The sequence below is a fragment of the Hippopotamus amphibius genome, chromosome 15 (assembly GCF_030028045.1).
Source record: "Hippopotamus amphibius kiboko isolate mHipAmp2 chromosome 15, mHipAmp2.hap2, whole genome shotgun sequence".
NCBI lineage: Eukaryota > Metazoa > Chordata > Mammalia > Artiodactyla > Hippopotamidae > Hippopotamus > Hippopotamus amphibius.
The window spans coordinates 13,087,417-13,105,889 of NC_080200.1; the positions used below are offsets into that span (position 1 = coordinate 13,087,417).

At 44.8% G+C, this 18,473-nt stretch overlaps 1 protein-coding gene across 1 annotated transcript; it reads left to right on the plus strand.

Moving 5' to 3' along the window:
- The first annotated feature begins 2,570 nt into the window (after positions 1-2,570).
- CLEC17A (C-type lectin domain containing 17A) lies at positions 2,571-16,645 on the plus strand. The gene is made up of 12 exons (XM_057709360.1): positions 2,571-2,655; positions 2,793-2,867; positions 4,865-4,897; positions 4,980-5,030; positions 5,114-5,155; positions 5,330-5,371; positions 5,971-6,108; positions 6,194-6,256; positions 9,568-9,663; positions 9,883-10,034; positions 12,671-12,780; positions 15,323-16,645. The coding sequence occupies exons 1-12, from the start codon at positions 2,616-2,618 to the stop codon at positions 15,453-15,455; spliced, it is 975 nt and encodes a 324-aa protein (XP_057565343.1). The 5' UTR covers positions 2,571-2,615; the 3' UTR covers positions 15,456-16,645.
- Positions 16,646-18,473: the final 1,828 nt, after the last annotated feature.

The following is an 18,473-nucleotide window of genomic DNA, read 5'->3' on the forward strand; positions in this document are numbered from 1 at the left end:
AGAGCTGCCTTCCTTCGCTCATGGCCCCTTCCTGCGTCTTCAAAACCATCAGCATAGCATCTAGAGTTGAGACACAGAGATTTACAGAGAAAAAGGCATGTGAAGACTGAGGCAGAGATTGGAGTGATCTGGCCACAAGCCTAAGAGTGCCAGGAGTCCCCAGAAGCTGGAGAGGCAAGAAGGATCGTCCCCTAGTCCCTTTGGGGGGAGCATGGCCCTGCCCACACCTTGATTTCAGACTCCTTTTTTTCCCCCCAGGATAAATTATATATTAATGCAATATTAAAAAAATAAAAGTGAAAGAAAATTCTGGTAAAGAAATTATCAAAAGTTTAAATAGGGACTTCCCTGGTGGCGCAGTGGTTAAGAATCCACCTGCCAATGGAGGGGACATGGGTTCAATCCCTGGTCCAGGAAGATCCCCCATGCTGCAAAGCAACTAAGCCTGTGTGCCACAACTACTGAGCCTGTGCTCTAGAACCCTTGAGCCACGTGCTGCAACTACTGAAGCCCGCGCGCCTAGAGTCCATTCTCCACAACAAGAGAAGCCACTGCAATGAGAAACCCGTGCACTGCAAAGAAGAGTAGCCCCGGATCGCCTCAACTAGAGAAAGCCTGTGAGCAGCAACAAAGACTCAACGCAGCCAAAAATAAAACAAACAAACAAATAAATAAATAAATAAAAATAAAGGCTCTACTTCTTGATGGGATTGGCATGGTCACATTGCATAAGAGCATGTAGGACATGAGATATTGTTGCAGCCAACTTTTGAAAACTTAACTTGTTATACCCATGGAATGAGAGAGAAGGGGGGAATCGTGGATGATTCTAGGACCATTTGCCCCAAAGGCTGATGGTGGTCCTTTTGAGAAACATAGTCAGGCTGCTTTCTAGGGCCTCAGTCTGGTTATTCCACTGCCTTCACGAGGCTCACAGGAAACTCCCACATCCCTGATGTAGCAAAAGATGCAGCCACTCCTATTGCAGCCCTTTCCGCCATGTCCATTCTTTCACTTCATGCTGTTTTGGGTATGAGACAAAACCTCATCCCTTGATTTTCCCATAGGGTAGACAGACCTCTCCCTCTCTCTTTAACTTTCACTTTTTTAAAAAAATAAATTTATTTATTTATTTATTTTATTGGCTGTGTTGGGTCTTTCTTGCTGTACACGGGCTTTCTTTTTTTTAGTTGCGGTGAGTGGGGGCTGCGCTTTGTTGTGGTGCGCAGGCTCCTCATTGCCGTGGCTTCTCTTGTTGCAGAGCATGGGCTCTAGGTGCATGGGCTTCAGTAGTTGCAGCACATGGGCTCAATAGTTGTGGCTCACAGGCTCTAAAGCGCAGGCTCAATAGTTGTGGCACATGGGCTTAGTTGGTCCGCGGCATGTGGGATCTTCCTGGAGCAGGGATCGAACCGTTTCCCCTGCATTGGCAGGTGGATTCTCAACCACTGGGCCACCTAGGAAGCCCTAACATTCACTTTTTAAATACCCTCCAGTTGATGTCAAGTTCAGGGTGAAAAACCTTCCTTTGCAAGTTCTGTATATATGACTGTGGGAGGCAGCCTTCAAGATGACTTCCAAACGATCCCTACATATTGGTATTTATGTCCTCGTGTCGTTTCCTCCCACAGGGACTCAAAGCTGGTCCATGTGATAAATATGGTGGAGATCATAGTTTGTGACTTGTGAGGCTAGCTCATAAAGGGCTCTGGGGCTTCCACCTTGGCCTCCACCATGTTGTGGGGAAACTCAATCAGCCCTTTGGAGAGGCTCACATGACAAGGAACTGTGGCCTCCCACCAACAGCCATGGGAGTGTGTACCATCATGGAGCAGACCTTCCAGCCCCAGTGCAGCTTTCTGATGACTGCAGCCCCGGGCAACATCTTGACTGAAACTGTATGAGAGATCCTGAGTCAGAACCACCCAGCTAAGCTGCTCTTGAATTCCTGAAGCTCAGAGACTGTGAGATAATATGAGCCTACTGCTTTTTTTAGGTGATGAAGTTTTGGGGTAATTTGTTATGCAGCCTTAGTGAGCCTAGAACGTCACTGTGGAATGTGAGATTACTTAGCACTGATCACTTTAACATCTTGTTGAAAATGTCACCACCTCCAGGAGGACTTCCCTGATCACCTCTGTACATGAGCCCCCATCCGATCACTTTACCCTGTTTTGTTTTATTTTAAAAATAATACTTAATTATTGGAAGTAAAATTTAAAAACCAAACCATATTGCTTATTTCTATATTTCTTTACCGGTTTATTGTCTCTCTTGTCTCGATTGAAGTTTCCGTGAAGGAAGTAGCTTATCCATCTTTTTTACCCAGGGCTTAGTACTCCGTAGGAACTCAAATGCAAGGGCTGTGGTCATTGTTCCTTCTATGCATGAATCCAAACTGGGGAGAAAAGTAAGTGTGTGTGTGTGTGTGTGTGTGTGTGTGTGTGTGTGTGTCTGTGGTCTGGGGTGTTCCCCTCAAGATAGATTTGCATGTTCTTAACTCTTAAAGAAAACAGGAACTGAGAAAAGCCCCAGATACTTGAATTGGGGACACAAGGAGAAGAAGCTATCAAGCTCTGCCTGCTCCTTCTCAGGCTCCTGTGTTAGCTGCATCCATGTGCGCCCTGTATAACTCTGGGTGCAGGGACCTGCCAGGTATGGCTCTGGCCAGGCATAGGGGCCAGGGGTGGTCAGGACCCAGGTTACAGTATTCCCACCTTGGGGTCAGAGACCAGGGTGTAAGGGACAGAGGAGGGAATGGGCTGGGCTCTCACTTGCCTTTCCTCTGGAAGGATCTGGAGAGGAGGATGAAGATGATGACTATGAGAACACCACACCACCCTACAAGGACCTTCCTCCCAAGCCAGGTAAGAGGAGCTCTCAGAAGCCAGGTCAAGAGATGTGTGACCTGAGGAATGAAGTGGGGGAACAGACTCCCCAGAGGCGATTAGCTGGGCATTGCAGACACATGGTCAGCCGGCCTACACTAGGCACCATGATGGTGGGAGTACCCATGCCTCCACCTTGAGGGTCTCTCAGCCTGATGGGGGAGGCAGTTCTGGGCACAGTCTTGGGTGAGCCAGTCTGAGAGGGGAGGGACTATGAAATTTGGGAAATCCTGTGGGTAACTGAGGGCTCTGCCTACAGTAGTAGGAGGGTTAGGGGTCAGACAAGGGGACACTGGAGTGACATCTGAGGGGTGAATAGGAGTTTGTTAAGAAAAGAAGGCCCCCAAAGAACTGGCAGATGCAAAGGCCCTGAGGCATGAAAGCCAGGGTGTCAGAAGCTGTGAGTGGACCATTGTCTCTCCAACCTCTTCTCATTCACACCCAGGACCCAAATTAGACTTGGATGGTCCACGTCTGGCTGGGGACTCAACAAGAGTCTGATAAGTGTATATAAAAGTGGAGGCTTTGGGAAGTCCCCGGCAGTCCAGTGGTTAGGACTCAGCTCTTTCACTGCCGGTTTCAATCACTGGTTGGGGAACAAAGATCCCACAAACTGCCAGGTGCTGCCAAAAAAAAAAAAAAAAAGAAAAAAAAATAATGGCGGCTTTGAGGCTTCCCTGAGCCAGCTCCCACCAGGGCCCCTGAATATCCTTGGATGAGGCCATTCCATGTGGATCCACGTCCCCCACTTATGAGTCCAGAGTGATGTCCCAGCACCATGGAGCTCAGTATGAGTTAGGAGAGGCACTGGGCTCTGCTGTTTGACTGTCTGTCTCCAACTTCAACCTGGTCCTAACATGATTCCCAAACCTGACTCCAAGACCCACCCCATCCCTGTCTTCAAGTCCACCCTCTCCCCAAATTTAGGTCCCATCCCCATCTCCACATGCAGCCCCATCTCCATCCCATCTCCATGTCCAAATCCAAAGCCATTACCAAGCCCCAACACAACCACAACCCAGCCTCAACTTCTTCCCCATTCCCAAATGCAGCTACAACACCATTCTTCATCCCAACCACACCCTGAATCCCAACCTTACTCCCATGTCCATCATTATGCCTAACCCTTCTCCAACCCCATCCTCATTTCAATCCAAACCCTCATCCCAACCCTAACCTTGACTCTATTCCCATACCCAAACTCACTTATGTCTTTAACTTATGGTAATCACATGTCCCAGTTTGTCCAGGGATGAAAGATTTCCTGGAATGTGGGACTTCCAGTCTTAAAATTAGGAAGGTCCTGGGTAATTCAGGATGGTTGGTCACTGTATCTTAACCCTGTCCCCATTCCTAAGCCCAATTCCATTCTCATGTACAACCACCATTGCAATCTCACTCCTGTTTCTCTTTTCTTTTTTTTTTTGGCCGCACTCTGTGGCATGTGGGATCTTAGTTCCCTGACCAGGGATTGAACCCTTGCCCCCTGCAGTAGAAGTGTCAAGTCCTAACTGCCAGGGAAGTCCCTCTTTTTTTTTTTAAAAACTAATTAATTAATTAATTTTACAGTAGGTTCTTGTTGGTCATCTATTTTCTTAAACATTTATTTATTTTTAAAAATATTTATTTATTTATTTATTTGGCTGCATCAGGTCTTAGTGCGGCATGCGGGATCTTTCTTTGCAGTGCACGGGCTTCTCTCTAGTTGTGGCACATGGGCTCTAGAGCCGCAGGCTTGGTAGTTGCGGCGCACAGGCTTAGTTGTCCTGTGGTATGTGGGATCTTAGTTCCCTGACCAGGGATTGAATCCACGTCCCCTGCATTAGAAGGTAGATTCTAAACCCCTGGACCACCAGGGGAGTCCCGGTCATCTATTTTAAATATAGCAGTGTGTACATGTCAATCCTTTTTCCATCACTGCCTTCACCCCATTCCCATCCTTGGACCAGCTCTAACTCTGAGCTTCTCTTCTCCAGGTTGGATGGGTCCACCAAGGCCTCCAAGGGCAGGTGAGCTGGGGCTGGGGGTACAGGAGACCCAGTGCTGGCTTTGCCCTGCTCTGGGCCTGAGCAACCATTCCACCCTCCTCAGGAAAGAAAATGGAGAATCCACCACCTCCCTGCAAGCTCCCCAAGAACACAGGTGAGGCTCTAGGGCTGGGACCTTCTTGTTCCCTTGGCTGAAGCCCTGCTCTGCATGACTGTTGTCTTTTTGACCCCTTCCAGGCCCGAACATCACCCCTGTCACCTGCACAACTCCTCAACAGGGTGAGCAGTGGGAATACCCATTAAGAAGGCTGAGAGGGGACACTTGGAAGTCCTTCCTCCAGTCCCCCAATTATGACCAGAGAACAAATCAGCAGGCTTGGGGGGAGGTTGTTGATCTTGGAAGACAAAGTCTTTCAGTGACTTCTGAATAAACCTCTCTTGCCCTTCTCCCAGGCACTGATCTTACACATCCTCCATCTGGGCTGCCTATAGCTGGTAAGTCCTTTAGGTGTACCTCTATCTCCCCTCTCACAGTGGCCAGTATATTTGAGACCTATAGCTCTGGAGTGAGACCCTGGGAAACAAACATTTCCTTTCAGAAGTTCCTCCTTTCTGAGTCTAGACCAGATTCCCAGGGACCCAGGATATCTGCCAGTTACTCTTGCATATAAGTTATGGGAAGTGTTCCCTGCCCCAGATGCAAGGGTCCACAGCTTGGGCGCCCAGGGAGCAACTTGGGCAGTGGCTGCTGGAGCATAGAAGATAATGCATCCTAAATGTTAAGAGAAGAGCTGGGTCCAAGTTATGCATGACCTTTCCAAGCCCTCAGTTTACTTGTTTGCAAAATGGGAATAATATTTAAATATACATCATAAGGGTGAGGAACCGATAAGATAATAAGGGTGTGACAGAATGTGAGGCACATGGTATGTATTCCATAAACGCGCTAGGCTTCTTCAGGGTTTGTTCTCCCTGATATTCGCTTGTTGACCATAGCCCTTTGCCTCCCTGCTCTTGGAGGAAGGCTCAAGTGTCCCTTCCTCACTATCTGAAGCACCAGCGTCAGTCTCTCTGTCCCCATCTCTGCCCCCCAGCAACTTCAGTGCCCAGCATCAGTCAGAAGCTCGGAATTCCTAGGTGTTACCAGGAGAGACTGATGGTGTACCTGTGTCTGCTGGTGGTGGTGTCGCTGCTCATGGGCTGCACTGGTCTGGTTGTGACCCTGATTAAATGTGAGTAAGGCAAGGATGGGGCATGCAGAGACATTGGGGAAGGGGCGTGGGAGGACTTGGGCTCAAGCTGGACTCCTTCTCATAGACCAGGAGGTGGTAGAAGAGCTGAGGATGTTAACCTTTCAGCAGATGGCATTGCGAGCAAATGGTGAGTGTTTTCAATCATTCCTTCAAGCCATGTGTATTGAGAACCAACATAATTTTCCAACCCAACTGCATGACCAATCCCAGCCCCGTCTTTGCTAGGTACTGTGCTAGGTAGCAGGGTGGCGGATGGGTGGGTAGGATGGTGAACACATCAGACATAGTCCCTGTCCCTGTGGATGTGTGTGTGTGTGTGTGTGTGTGTGTTCATCTAGACCTCCATATCCAATATGGCAACCAGGAGTCACTGTGGTTGTTGAGCACTTGAAATGGGGTCATTTTATTTTTTAATTAAAAAAAATTTTTTAAAAGCTCTTTATTGGAATATAATTGCTTTACAGTGCTGTGCCAATTTTTGAGGTATGCCAAAATGAATCAGCTGTATTTATACACATATCCCCACCCTGCCATGACTCCCTCCCACCCTTCCTATCCTGGCCCTCTAAGTCATCACCTATCAACGAGTTTGTCTCCTTGTGTTATGCAGCAACTTCCCACTAGCTATCTATTTTACATTTGGTAGTGTATATATGTCAAAGCTACTCTCTCACTTCGTCCCGGCTTCCCCTTTGCGCACCGCCCCCCCCCCACCCTGCGTCCTCAAGTCCGTTCTTTACATCTGCATCTTTATTCTTGCCCTGTCACTGGGTTCATAGGTACCTTTTTTTTTTTTAGATTCCATATATGTGAGTTAGCATATGGTATTTGTTTCTTTCTGATTTACTTCGCTCTGTATGACCAACTCTAGGTCTATCCACCTCATTGCAGATAACTCAATTCCATTCTTTTTTATGGCTGAGTAATATTTCATTGTATATATTTGCCACATCTTCTTTATCCATTTATCTGTTGATGGGCATTTAGGTTGCTTCCACGTGCTGGCTATTGTAAACAGTGCTGCAATGAGAAATGTGGTCATTTTAAATAAAATTAATTAATTAATTAATTAATTAATTAATTAATTAATTTTTGGCTGTGTTGGGTCCTTGTTGCTGCTCATGGGCTTTCTCTGGTTGTGGTGAGTGGGAGCTATTCTTTGTTGCAGTGCACAGGCTTCTCATTTCTGTGGCTTCTCTCCTTGCAGAGCTCCGGCTCTAGGCACGTGGGCTTCAGTAGTTGTGGCATGTGGGCTCAATAGTTGTGGCTCACGGACTCTAGAGCACAGGCTCAGTAGTTGTGGCACATGGGCTTAGTTGCTCCGGAGCATGTGGGATCTTCCCGGACCAGGGCGCGAACCATGTCCCCTGCATTGGCGGGTGGGTTCTTAACCACTGTGCCACCGTGGAAGCCCGAAACTTGGTCATTTTGGATTGAGATATACTGTGAGTCTAAAATACATACAAGAGACTTCCCCGGTGGTCCAGTGGTTAAGACTTCACCTTCCAATGCAGGGGGTGCTGGTTCTATCCGTGGTCAGGAAGCTAAGATCTCACATGCCTCCTAGCCAAAAAACCGAAAATGTAAAACAGAAGTAATACAGTAACAAATTCAATAGAGACTTTAAAAATGGTCCACATCAAAAACATCTTAAAAAAACAACAATATGCAGATTTCATGGGAATTCCCTGGTGGTCCAGGGGTTAGGACTTGGCACTTTCACTGCCTTAGGCCCAGGTTTGATCCTGTTTGGGGAACTAAGATCCTGCAAGCTCCATGGCATGGCCAAAATGAAAAAACAAACAAACAAACAAAACAAACCAAAAAAAAACCACAACCAGAAATACATATTTTACAGATTTGCTACACAAATAATGTAAAATATATCAATAACATTAATAATGATTATCTTTAATATTGATTACACACTGAAATGATAATATTTTGGATATATTGAGGTAAATAAAAATGGCATTCAAATTAATTTTACTTTCTTTTGACTTTTAAAACATGTGGCTACTAGAAAATTTAAAATTACCTGTGTGCTTCACATCTTATTTCTGTTGGACAGTGCAAGCATAAACAGTCATTTACTAAATTATCATCTAAATGAGGATAAAATTCCAAGTTTAGATGAATAATCCAGAGGAAGAGGAAGGCAATTCTATGAAAAAAATCTAACAAGGGGTCTTGACTTTACCATTGGGAGGGTCATACAGAGTTTCCCTAGGGAAATGGTACTATGGCTGAGTAAAGGAAGAGAAGGAATTAACTTGGTAAGGAGTTGAGGGTCTCAGGCATGTGCAAAGGCCCTGTGGTAGGGGGCAACATCATAAGTTCAAGGGATGGTGAAATTGGGTAATTGGGAGATGATGGTTGCTTGGATGAGGGTTGTGGCTGTGGGGATGAAGAGTGGTAGGTGGAATAGAAAAGTTTCAGGAGGTAAAATTGAGCAGACCTGGGGTTGGGTGAGTGGGAATGGTGGTAAGTGACAGGGAAGAGTGTCAAGGATAATATATAGACTATCTAATCTATCTATTATCTATCTATCTATCTATCTATCTATCTATCTATCTATCTATCTATCTATCTACCTATCATCTATCTATCTATCTATCATCTACTATCTATCTATCTATCATCTATCTATCTATCTATCTATCTATCTATCTATCTATCTATCTATCTATCATCTATCTATCATCTATCTATCATCATCTATCATCTATCTATCTATCTATCTTTCTATCCATCCATCTAATATTTCTGTCCTGTCCAACTGAAGGGCCATCTAATGATGACCCTGGGGAGTATTGGAAGAGGGCAAATTTGTGTGAGAGTAGTGGGAACACATATGTTAGTTGTAGAAGAAGCCTTCACTATGATTGTTGAAGTCTGAAAATTACCCCATTCCTCGCTCCCTCGCCCAACACTTCAGACCAAGCCACTCTTTCACTCAAAACCCATCAATGGCTTCTCACTGTCCAGAGTCCAACACAAAACCTTTGGCTTGGCATTCAAGGACCCAGACACCAGATCTCTTCCCACTTTGAGCTCAAGCTCCTGTGAGGTTCCCCTTGACCTCTATTGCACCAGAATTTCCCAACGTTCTTGCATCTGGACCTTTGCTTCTAAGGTGGCTCCTGCCTACTGAGCCTCCCCATCTCCTTAGAGATATGGAATCACCATTTTCCTTTAAAACCCACCTTCTCCAGGAAGCCCACCCAAGTCTCAGGGATTAATCTCTCCTTGGAGCCACACTAGGGCTCTTCTTGGGCACTGAGCATATTGTTTTTGAGTTTTAGCATCACCCACTAGAACATGAGTGCAGTCGGGAGTACAGCTCTTGTTTCTCTCTGGTGTGTCTGCAGTCAGTGATGGGTAGGTGGGTAGATGGAGGTTTGGGTCTCAAACCTTCCAACCCATCCCTGTTGACAGTGACTGGCATGGCAGGGCTAGCTGGCCTGAAGAAGGACATTGAACGTGTAAGAGCTGACACCAACCAGTCCCTGCTGGAACTTCGGGGCTTATTAGGTGAGTGGGAGTTGGGGAACTTCCCTGAGATGGGGGGGGGGGGCCACATGGCAGAGCTGCTACACTGCATAAATCCATGGGAGTGATTCTCAGTGTAATCTATGTGAGTGGTGCCCACCTGGAGTTGAGCAGTGCGTAGCCTGCACAACTGTACATGGCATAACATGTACATTACTCTGGTTCTGGGGCCACTCTGACAGAATCCTATTCTGTCCCCAGACTGTACGAGGGTCACCTGCCCTGAGGGCTGGCTCCCTTTTCAGGGTAAGTGTTACTACTTCTCTCCAAGCACCAAGTCATGGGAGGAAGCCCGGAAGTTCTGCCAGGAGAATTACTCTCACTTGGTCATCATCAGTAACTTTGCTGAGCAGGTGAGCTGTGCTTTCCAAGCCTTTGAGAACCAGCAGGGCCAGCTTGCCTCTTTTCTAGGATTTACGCATCCTCCCCTGGCCTGAATGTAGAGAAATTGGAATTGCTTTTGAGTCACTAAAACTTTTAATATCAAGGTTAAGGGGGTATCCTTTGCTTGAGTTCAAATCCTGATTTTGTTTACTTACCTTCTCTGAGTCTCAGTTTTCTCTCTAACATGGAGATATATATAATAACGGCTGTCTCTTAGGTAGCACTTCCTATTCTCTAGGCTGTATTCTAAACTTCTTACATGCATTAACATAATTCTAACAACAGTCCTATAAATTAGTGTGTGAGTCAGGAGAGGTTATATTATGCTGAAGTAACAGTCCCTATAGCTCAATGGTGAAAGTGTGTGAGGCAAGTTATATGCTGACTTTTAAAACTTCTGCCTATGTGCATTCACAAAGGAAATCACGTGGGCTCTCCTATCTTTTAAGGTGGGGGAAAAAACAGTTTCATGTGTGTCTATGTATAAGGAGAATTGGAATAAGTGTAAATAACTTTAATGACTTTATACTACCAAAGCTAGGTGGTAAGGCCATTTGCACACAGTACATATCATTACATGTCAGTACTTCACAGATGAGGAAACTGAGGCATATTTCACTTAAGCAACTTGCTTGTTACAGCTAGTAAGTGTCAGAGCTGAGATCTGAGCTCAGGAAGCTGGTTTCAAAGTCCATGTTCTTGACCATAAGCCTCATAGCACTATTTGATTAGTGTTTGCATGGTTTATCTTTTCCCATCCTCTTACTTTTAACATGTCTATGTCATTATTTTAAAAGTAGATTTCTTGTAGATAGCATATAGTGGGGTCTTATTTTTACTTTTTAAATTCAGTCTGATAATCTCTGACTTTTAATTGGTGTTTTAAGACCATTTACATTTAATGTAATTATTGATTTGGTTAGATTTAGGCCTACCATCTTATTTTTTCCATATGTGTCCCCTCCGTTTTTTTTTTTTTTAAATCTGTTTCATAGCATCATTTATACAAGTAGCTAATACAGAGGTTTTTTTTTGGAGATTAAATTAGATGATGTAATTTAATTAGATGTAATTAGATGATGGGGCATGTATAAGTCATACTCCCTAAACTCAGGTTCATAAGAAATATAATTTTGTTTACTTTAAATAACTTATTTCCTTCTTCTTTTGAGCTCCCATTATACCAGGATGGTGGAGATTTCATCTCAATCTTCTACTTTTCTTCTGAATAGCGACAACTTATATGGGGTCACGGTGAAGGGGAGCACATGTCTGGTCCTCAATGTATTTACTCTAAGCTGGTATCCACTGGGACATCCACTGAATGAATGATCCTGGATAAATTATTTAACCTCTCTGTGCCTCAATTTTTGCATCAATAAAATGGGGTTAATAATCCTTGTTTCAGGGGGTCACAATGAAGATCAAATGAGGCAATCTGTGCAAAGTGTGTAGCTCACTTGTTAACATTAATTCAACCAACACTTTCTGAGCACCTACTATGTGCTAGGCACTATTCTAATTTGATGGGCCAAACAGCTCTTTTCTCTTTCTGGTTTCCTGATACTTCTCTGGGGCTTTACCCAGGAAACAGGGTTGAGGTATGCTGTACTTTTTAGAGTTTTCATAGCCATGTGGGGTTTTGGCCATCAGCTGGGACTCCACCAGGAATGAAATACAGAGCTCTCTTTCTGACACCCACCATGTCTATACCTCCGTAACTTCCTTTCCATTGCAATCTTTCCCCTCTACCTTGTAGAGAATCTTGGTCTTGAATAAGACTGAGTGAGTGAGATACAATTTGCATATAGTAAAATGCACAGATCCTAAGTGTATGTCCACTGAGTTTTCACATATGTATATACCTCTGCAACTGTCAACCCAATCAAGATTTAGAATGTTTCCATCACCCAGGGAGTTCTCTCATGCCCCTTTCCAGTCACACTACCCCTACCCCTGGAAACTACTCATCTGGTTTCCCTAAACGTAGATCAGTTTGCCTGGAGAGGAGTTGCTTTAAATCATGATATTTTCTTCTTGTGTTTGGTCCATGTCCTTTCTTTTCTCTCAAAGGCCCTGGCTTTGGAAATACAAAAGCCAGGAATCACCATTTCTCTCCTCTCCCATGTTCTTTTTCTGAAGCAATGAATTCCTCTTCTGCCTGGATGTAGATGAGGACCTCAGGGTGGGGTGAAAGTACCAGGGAAACCAAGATATAAGTTATTATAATTAAAATGTTCCTTAAATTATATAATGTTAAATGTTAAGATGTCATACTACTTACTGCATGTCAGACACTGTTTCGAGCTCTTTATGCATATTAATTCATTCAATCCTCTCAATAACTCTATGAGGAGGTAACCACTATCATCCCATTTTACAGAGGTATAAACTGAGGCACAGAGTGGTTCATAGGTTTTGCAAGAAAGTGGCATTGACTATTCCCACTGAACATTCTCAAGTGGAAGGAAGGTGTTGATCTTGTTCTGCATGCCACGGGGACTTGGTGGGGTATTGGGGTGGCATTCACAAGCCCTAAATGTGTGTGTGACAGAGCAGAGGGTGTGTAGAAGAACTGATAGTTGAAAGAGGTTTGTACTTGCAGAACTTTGTGGCCAAGGCTCATGGCTCTCCTCGTGTGTACTGGCTGGGGCTGAATGACAGAATCCTTGAAGGGGACTGGCGGTGGCTGGATGGTTCTCCCATCACTTTGAGGCAAGTGTCCAGGGCTCTTGGGGTCTCTCCTAATTGCAGGTCCTTGAAAAGTTCAAACCAGCAGATTCTTTGGAATCCCAGGCTGAGCTGAATAGGGGAGGCACAAGGGTGCTTTTTTTTTTTTTTTTTCTGATAGGGCTTCTGGTGCCTGTACTTTAATTTTTCCTCCATTTAAACATCTCAATCTTTAGCACAGTCAAACATATCAAGTCCCCAGATCAACGGTTGGGGGAAACAAAAGAAAAGGAGGCATAGTTATAGGGCAAGAAGAAGAGGAAGATTTTGACTTGCCAAAAGGATGAACAGCATCTCATTTTTTTGGGCACTCTTTGTATTAACCCATTTATTTAATCTTCTTAATAATTCTATAGGGAGATTACTATTATTATCTGCATTTTGAAGATATTTGAAAATGAGGCACAGAGAGGTTAAGCAACCTTCCCGAGGTCAGACAGCTAGAAGGTGGCAGTGCCACCCAACCTGGCTTAAAAGTCTATGCTCTTAGCCATTATACTTTACTTTCTCAAGGAGTGTGTGTATTTGTATTTTAAATAAATATTAACAAATTGTCCCCTATATTGGTTATACCAATTTATTCTCTCACCAGCTTGACTATACATTATTTTGCCCACACATTCATCAAACTTTTGGAATTTTGTTGGTTTAATTGTAGGTGAAAATTGGAATCCCAATGTAGCATTAATTTGCATTCCTCTTATCCCTGAGGTTGGGTGTCTTTTCATATGCTTAATAGCCATATGTATTAACTTTTCTGTGAATTATCTGTTCATATCATGTATATTTTTTATATTGGGGTTTTGGTCTTTTTCTTATTGGTTTCTAGGAGCTCTTTCTATATTAGAGATATTAGTGCTTTGTCTGGGGATTTTATTTTTTGTTAAAGATTCCTGAGGAAGGCAGAGCTCTGTAAATTGAGATGGCATGGCATGGTGTGGCACTGCAGGTGCTCAGCTCAGATCTCTTTGTGGGGCTGGTGAGGACTCCTCCCAGCAGGGGGCATTGGCTGCTAAAGGCTCACAGTTATGCTTTTTCCAGAGAGTTGATCTCAGCTGAATGGAAGCCTGTTCAGCTAGGAGGTTACTCCACTCCCATTGGGGTTATGCCACAGACAATGACTGGTTAAGAGAAGCTTGGACCCCTTGTTTCAAGTTGGAATAACTCTGTGGTGCTATTCACATTCCAGAGCTTCCTGTGGGATCAGGCTGAAGCTAGACAGGGCTGAACCCACATCCTTGCTCAATTGTATCCCCTACCCCATCCTATTTCTCTCACTCCCTCTCTCCTGAGAACAACCCTTAATAAATCCCATGCACCCAAATTGCCAAATTTGGCTCTGCTTTAAGTGAACATTACCTAAGACACTACAATACCTGGAAGATTGGGAGGAATTTGGTGAAACAGAAGTGTTGTTGGAAGAGAAAGCAGAAACTGACCAGATGCAGGAAACTGATTCAGGCGCTGGGATAATTTCTGGTGAACAGGGAGGTGGGGCTGAGTTAGAACAGACAAGCTGCAGGGGTAAAGGGGGTAATGAAGCATCTTCAGGTACTTCTGAAAGGCTGAAGAAATGATCTGGATGGAAGAAAGTACCCTGAACCACAAAGGCCTTTCTTTTTCTTTTTTCTGATATTAAAAAAAAATTTAATAGACTTTATTTTTATTTTTTATTTTATCATTATTTTTTATTAATTAATTAATTAATTGGCTGCGTTGGGTCTTTGTTACTGCACATGGGCTTTCTCTAGTTGTGGCGAGCAGTGGCTACTCTTCATTGTGGTGCATGGGATCCTCATTGCGGTGGCTTCTCTTATATAATATAAACAGCATGTATTTAAAGTGTACAATTTGATATTTTTTCTTATTAGTAATATATATATGGCAATCCCAATCTCCCAATTCTTCCCCACCCCCAACCTCCCCCCTCTCTGCTTTCCCACTTGGTGTCCATATGTTTGTTCTCTTCAATATATTCTTGTAGCTTTTTACTTTTAAAAATTATTATTATTATTTTGGCTGTGTTGGGTCTTTGTTGCTGTGCACGAGCTTTCTCTAGTTGTGATGAGCGGGGGCTACTCTCTGTTGTGGTGCACGTGCTTCTCATTGAGGTGGCATCTCTTATTTTGGATTACGGGCTCTAGGCACACAGGCTTCAGTAGTTGTGGCTCTTGGGCCCATAGCTATGGTACATAGGCTTAGTTGCTCTGTGGCATGTGGGATCTTCCTGGCCCAGGGATCTTGGGCTTTGTTGCTCCACAGCACATGGGATCTTCCCAGCCCAGGGATCGAACCCATGTCCCCTGCATTGGCAGGTTGATTCTTAACCACTGTGCCACCAGGGAAGCTCCCATAGTTTACATTAGGGTTTGCTCTTTGTGTTGTACAGTCTATGGATTTTGACAAATGCATGATATCATGTATCCACCATCACAGTATCATATAGAATAATAGTTTCACTGCCCTGAAAAATCCCCTGTGCTCTACGTATTCATCCCTCCCTATATGCACTTTTTCCTTTATCCAGCTTTTGGGACCCAGAGGAACCCAACAACATCGATGAGGAGGACTGTGGCAGCATGAACAAAGGTGGCACCTGGAATGACCTCTCTTGTGACAAAACTACGTATTGGATTTGTGAGCGGAAATGTTCCTGTTGAACCCCAGAGCTGAGGTTGGGTGGGGGTCTGTACCTGGTGCCCCTCGGATCTTGGACATGAGAACTTCCTGCCCTTCTGAGAACTGATGTGGATGCGCCCAAGATGGAACCAGCAGCCTGGATGTAGCAATTTCCCTGGTGTGCAAGTCAGACCATTTCTAGGGAGAGGACTTGGGGGCTCTTTCAGTTGGATGGTGTCTTAGTCTGTTCAGGCTGCCATAACAGAATACTGTGGACAGGATGGCTTATAAATAACACATTTATTTCTCAAAGTTCTGGAAGCTGGTAAGCCCAGGATCAAGGCTCAGGGAGATTCAATGTTTACTGACAACCTGCTTCCTGGTTCATAGAGACTGTCCTTTCATTGTGTCCTCACGCGCTGGGAGGGGATGAGAGCTCTCTGGGGTCTCTTTTATAAAGACACTAATCCCATTCATGAGGGCTCTACCTCCATGACCTAATCACCTCCCAAAGGCCCCACCTCTTAATAGCATCACATTGGGGGTTGAGATTTAACATATGTGTTTTTTTTTGGGGGTGGGGTGGGCACAACTCAGTCCATTGCAGATGGTGAGCTGGAGGGACACCAGATCTTAGTGATGGTCTCCCAGTTCTGGGGTCTGGAGGAAAGTCACCAAACCCTTGATCATGGCTCTTAGGAAACAATACCGACTCTGGGAGCTCCAGGTCTGACACAGATTGAGCTGGAACTGAAAGTACCCTGGCATCTCTGGACCATGATGTGCTCGGACTGGGATCCTTTACTGCCTACCTGATGGGGACCAGCTTCTTGGATGCAGGCGGGGCAAAATTATTCCTGACATGCAGCTTTTTCGATGTCCTGGGTGAGGTTTGCCCAAGCTCGGTGGTGGAATCAGACCTCTGCGAAGACTTAAGCCATGGAATTGTAGAAAGGCGGACCAGCTGAACCACCCAGTGTGGCCAGGGCAGGTCACCACTTGGTCAGATTCTAAGGACAATGGAGATATCTAACCACATGTGCCTTTAGGCTCTTTGTTGTTCTGTGAAACACTTTGATGAAGTAATTCACTTTACTTATGAGTGGATCTTCTTGGGCTGTTGGCTCTTGCAATGTTAGAGCTTCTCAAAATGGCGGTTCATTGTGTGGTCCTTGCCCAAGGTGTCAGTTTGCTGGGGCTGCCATAATAAAGTGCCATAAACTGGCTTAAACAACAGAAATGCATTGTCTCACAGTTCTGGAAGCTGGAAGTCTGAGATCAAGGTATTGGCATGGTTGGTTTCTGGTGAGCCCTCTTTCCTTGGCATATAGATGGCTGTCTTCTTTCTGTGTCTTCACATGGTCTTTCTTTTGTAAGTGTCTGTGTCATAATCTCTTCTATTTTTTCTTTTTGTTTTTAAACATTACTGTTTTTTTAATTAATTAATTAATTTATTGGCTGTGTTGGGTCTTCGTTGCTGCACACAGGCTTTCCCTAGTTGTGGTGAGCGGGCGTTGTGGCTTGTGGGCTTAGTTGCTCCGCAGCATGTGGGATCTTCCTGGAGCAGGGATCGAACCTGTGTCCCCTGCATTGGAAGGCGGATTCTTAACCACTGTGCCACCTAGGAAGTCCCTCTTCTTCTTTCTTTTTTAAAAAATTACTTATTTACTTTTGGCCGCACTGCACAGCTTGCGGGATCTTAGTTCCCCGAACAGGGATTGAACCCAAGCCCCTGCAGTGAAAGCGCTGAGTCCTAACCACTGGACTGCCAGGGAATTCCCAATCTCTTCTTCTTTTAAGGACACCAGTCATATTGGATTAGAACCCACCCTGATAACTTCAATTAGCTTAATTATCTTTTTGAACATCTTATTTCCAAAGTCTTCACATTCTGAGGTGCTGGGGGTTAGGACTTCAACATGTGAACTTTGGTGGGGGGGACACAATTCAGCCTGTAACTCCCACTAAATGCCAGACACACCTCTCCTCAGTCACTGTCAATCCCTTTAGGCAATCCCTGCATTTGTATCCAGGGGTGGGCACAAATCAGTCAATTTATTGATCAACAAGTGCCTTTGACAGAGAGCAGAATCATTCTTTTTTTTTTTTTTTTTTTTTTTTAGTTTTTTTTTTGGCACACGGGCTTAGTTGCTCCGTGGCATGTGGGATCTTCCTGAAGCTGGTATCGAACCCGTGACCTCTGCATTGGCAGGCGGATTCTTAACCACTGCGCCACCTAGGAAGCCCGAGCAGAATCATTCTTGTTTTGACTGAGAACAGGTGGTTAAGGCAAGGATGCTCAGAGCAGGGGAAGCAGTGGGAGTGGGGGATTGGCATTCATTTCACTTCCTGTTCCCTCTGTACTTGTCTCCTCCCACCTCCACACCTGCCCCCAACTCATCAGTATCGAAGCTAACACTCCATAAAGCCCATAGACTGCAGTGTGAGTGGGCATCCTGTTCTAAGCACCTCCACCCAGGGGACCATTGGCCCAAGCAGCTGTTTATCTGGGGTCAGGGGAAGTTCCCCCATCTCAGAAGAGGAAACTTCAGTTTCCTCCAATATGTGTGTTGAGAAATGGGGAAGCAGGGGTGCTGTGGTCACATCTCTGAGTCATGCTGTGGGGGAATGGTCTATAGTGGAACTGTTCCAAACCTATCTCCCTTCTGCATCTATCACGATTGTCTAATTTCAGGTAGGGAGGAAAATTTGAAGGAGTTCCTCTTTACCACTTTGGGCCCAGGGGACAAACGGGTGGGCATTTTTGGTGGTTAAAAATTAGCCATGATTTATCAAGCATATATTGTGCACTAGATAGACGGAGTAGCTCTCATTTAATCTTCACGATGATTCTGTGGGGTTGGAATAATTACCAACTCTATTTTATAGGTGGGAAAACTGAGGCCCAGAGGAGTCTCATGGCTCATCCATTGTCATTTAGTGGATAAATGGCAGAGCTGGTATTTGGACTCAGTCTGTGCCTCCAGGGGTTGATCTGTCTCTGCATTACCTACTGCCTTTCAAGACACTGTCTGTAAACCTGAATTATCCCTGAAAAC

What these genes read in the sequence shown, in the direction of transcription:
- CLEC17A (XM_057709360.1), top strand. Translation starts at nt 2,616, where the DNA reads ATGTGCGCCCTGTATAACTCTGGGTGCAGGGACCTGCCAG. An exon ending in GGACCTTCCTCCCAAGCCAG is followed by an intron (nt 2,868 to 4,864) that starts GTAAGAGGAGCT and finishes TCTCTTCTCCAG; the next exon opens with GTTGGATGGGTCCACCAAGG. An exon ending in GATGGCATTGCGAGCAAATG is followed by an intron (nt 6,257 to 9,567) that starts GTGAGTGTTTTC and finishes CCCTGTTGACAG; the next exon opens with TGACTGGCATGGCAGGGCTA.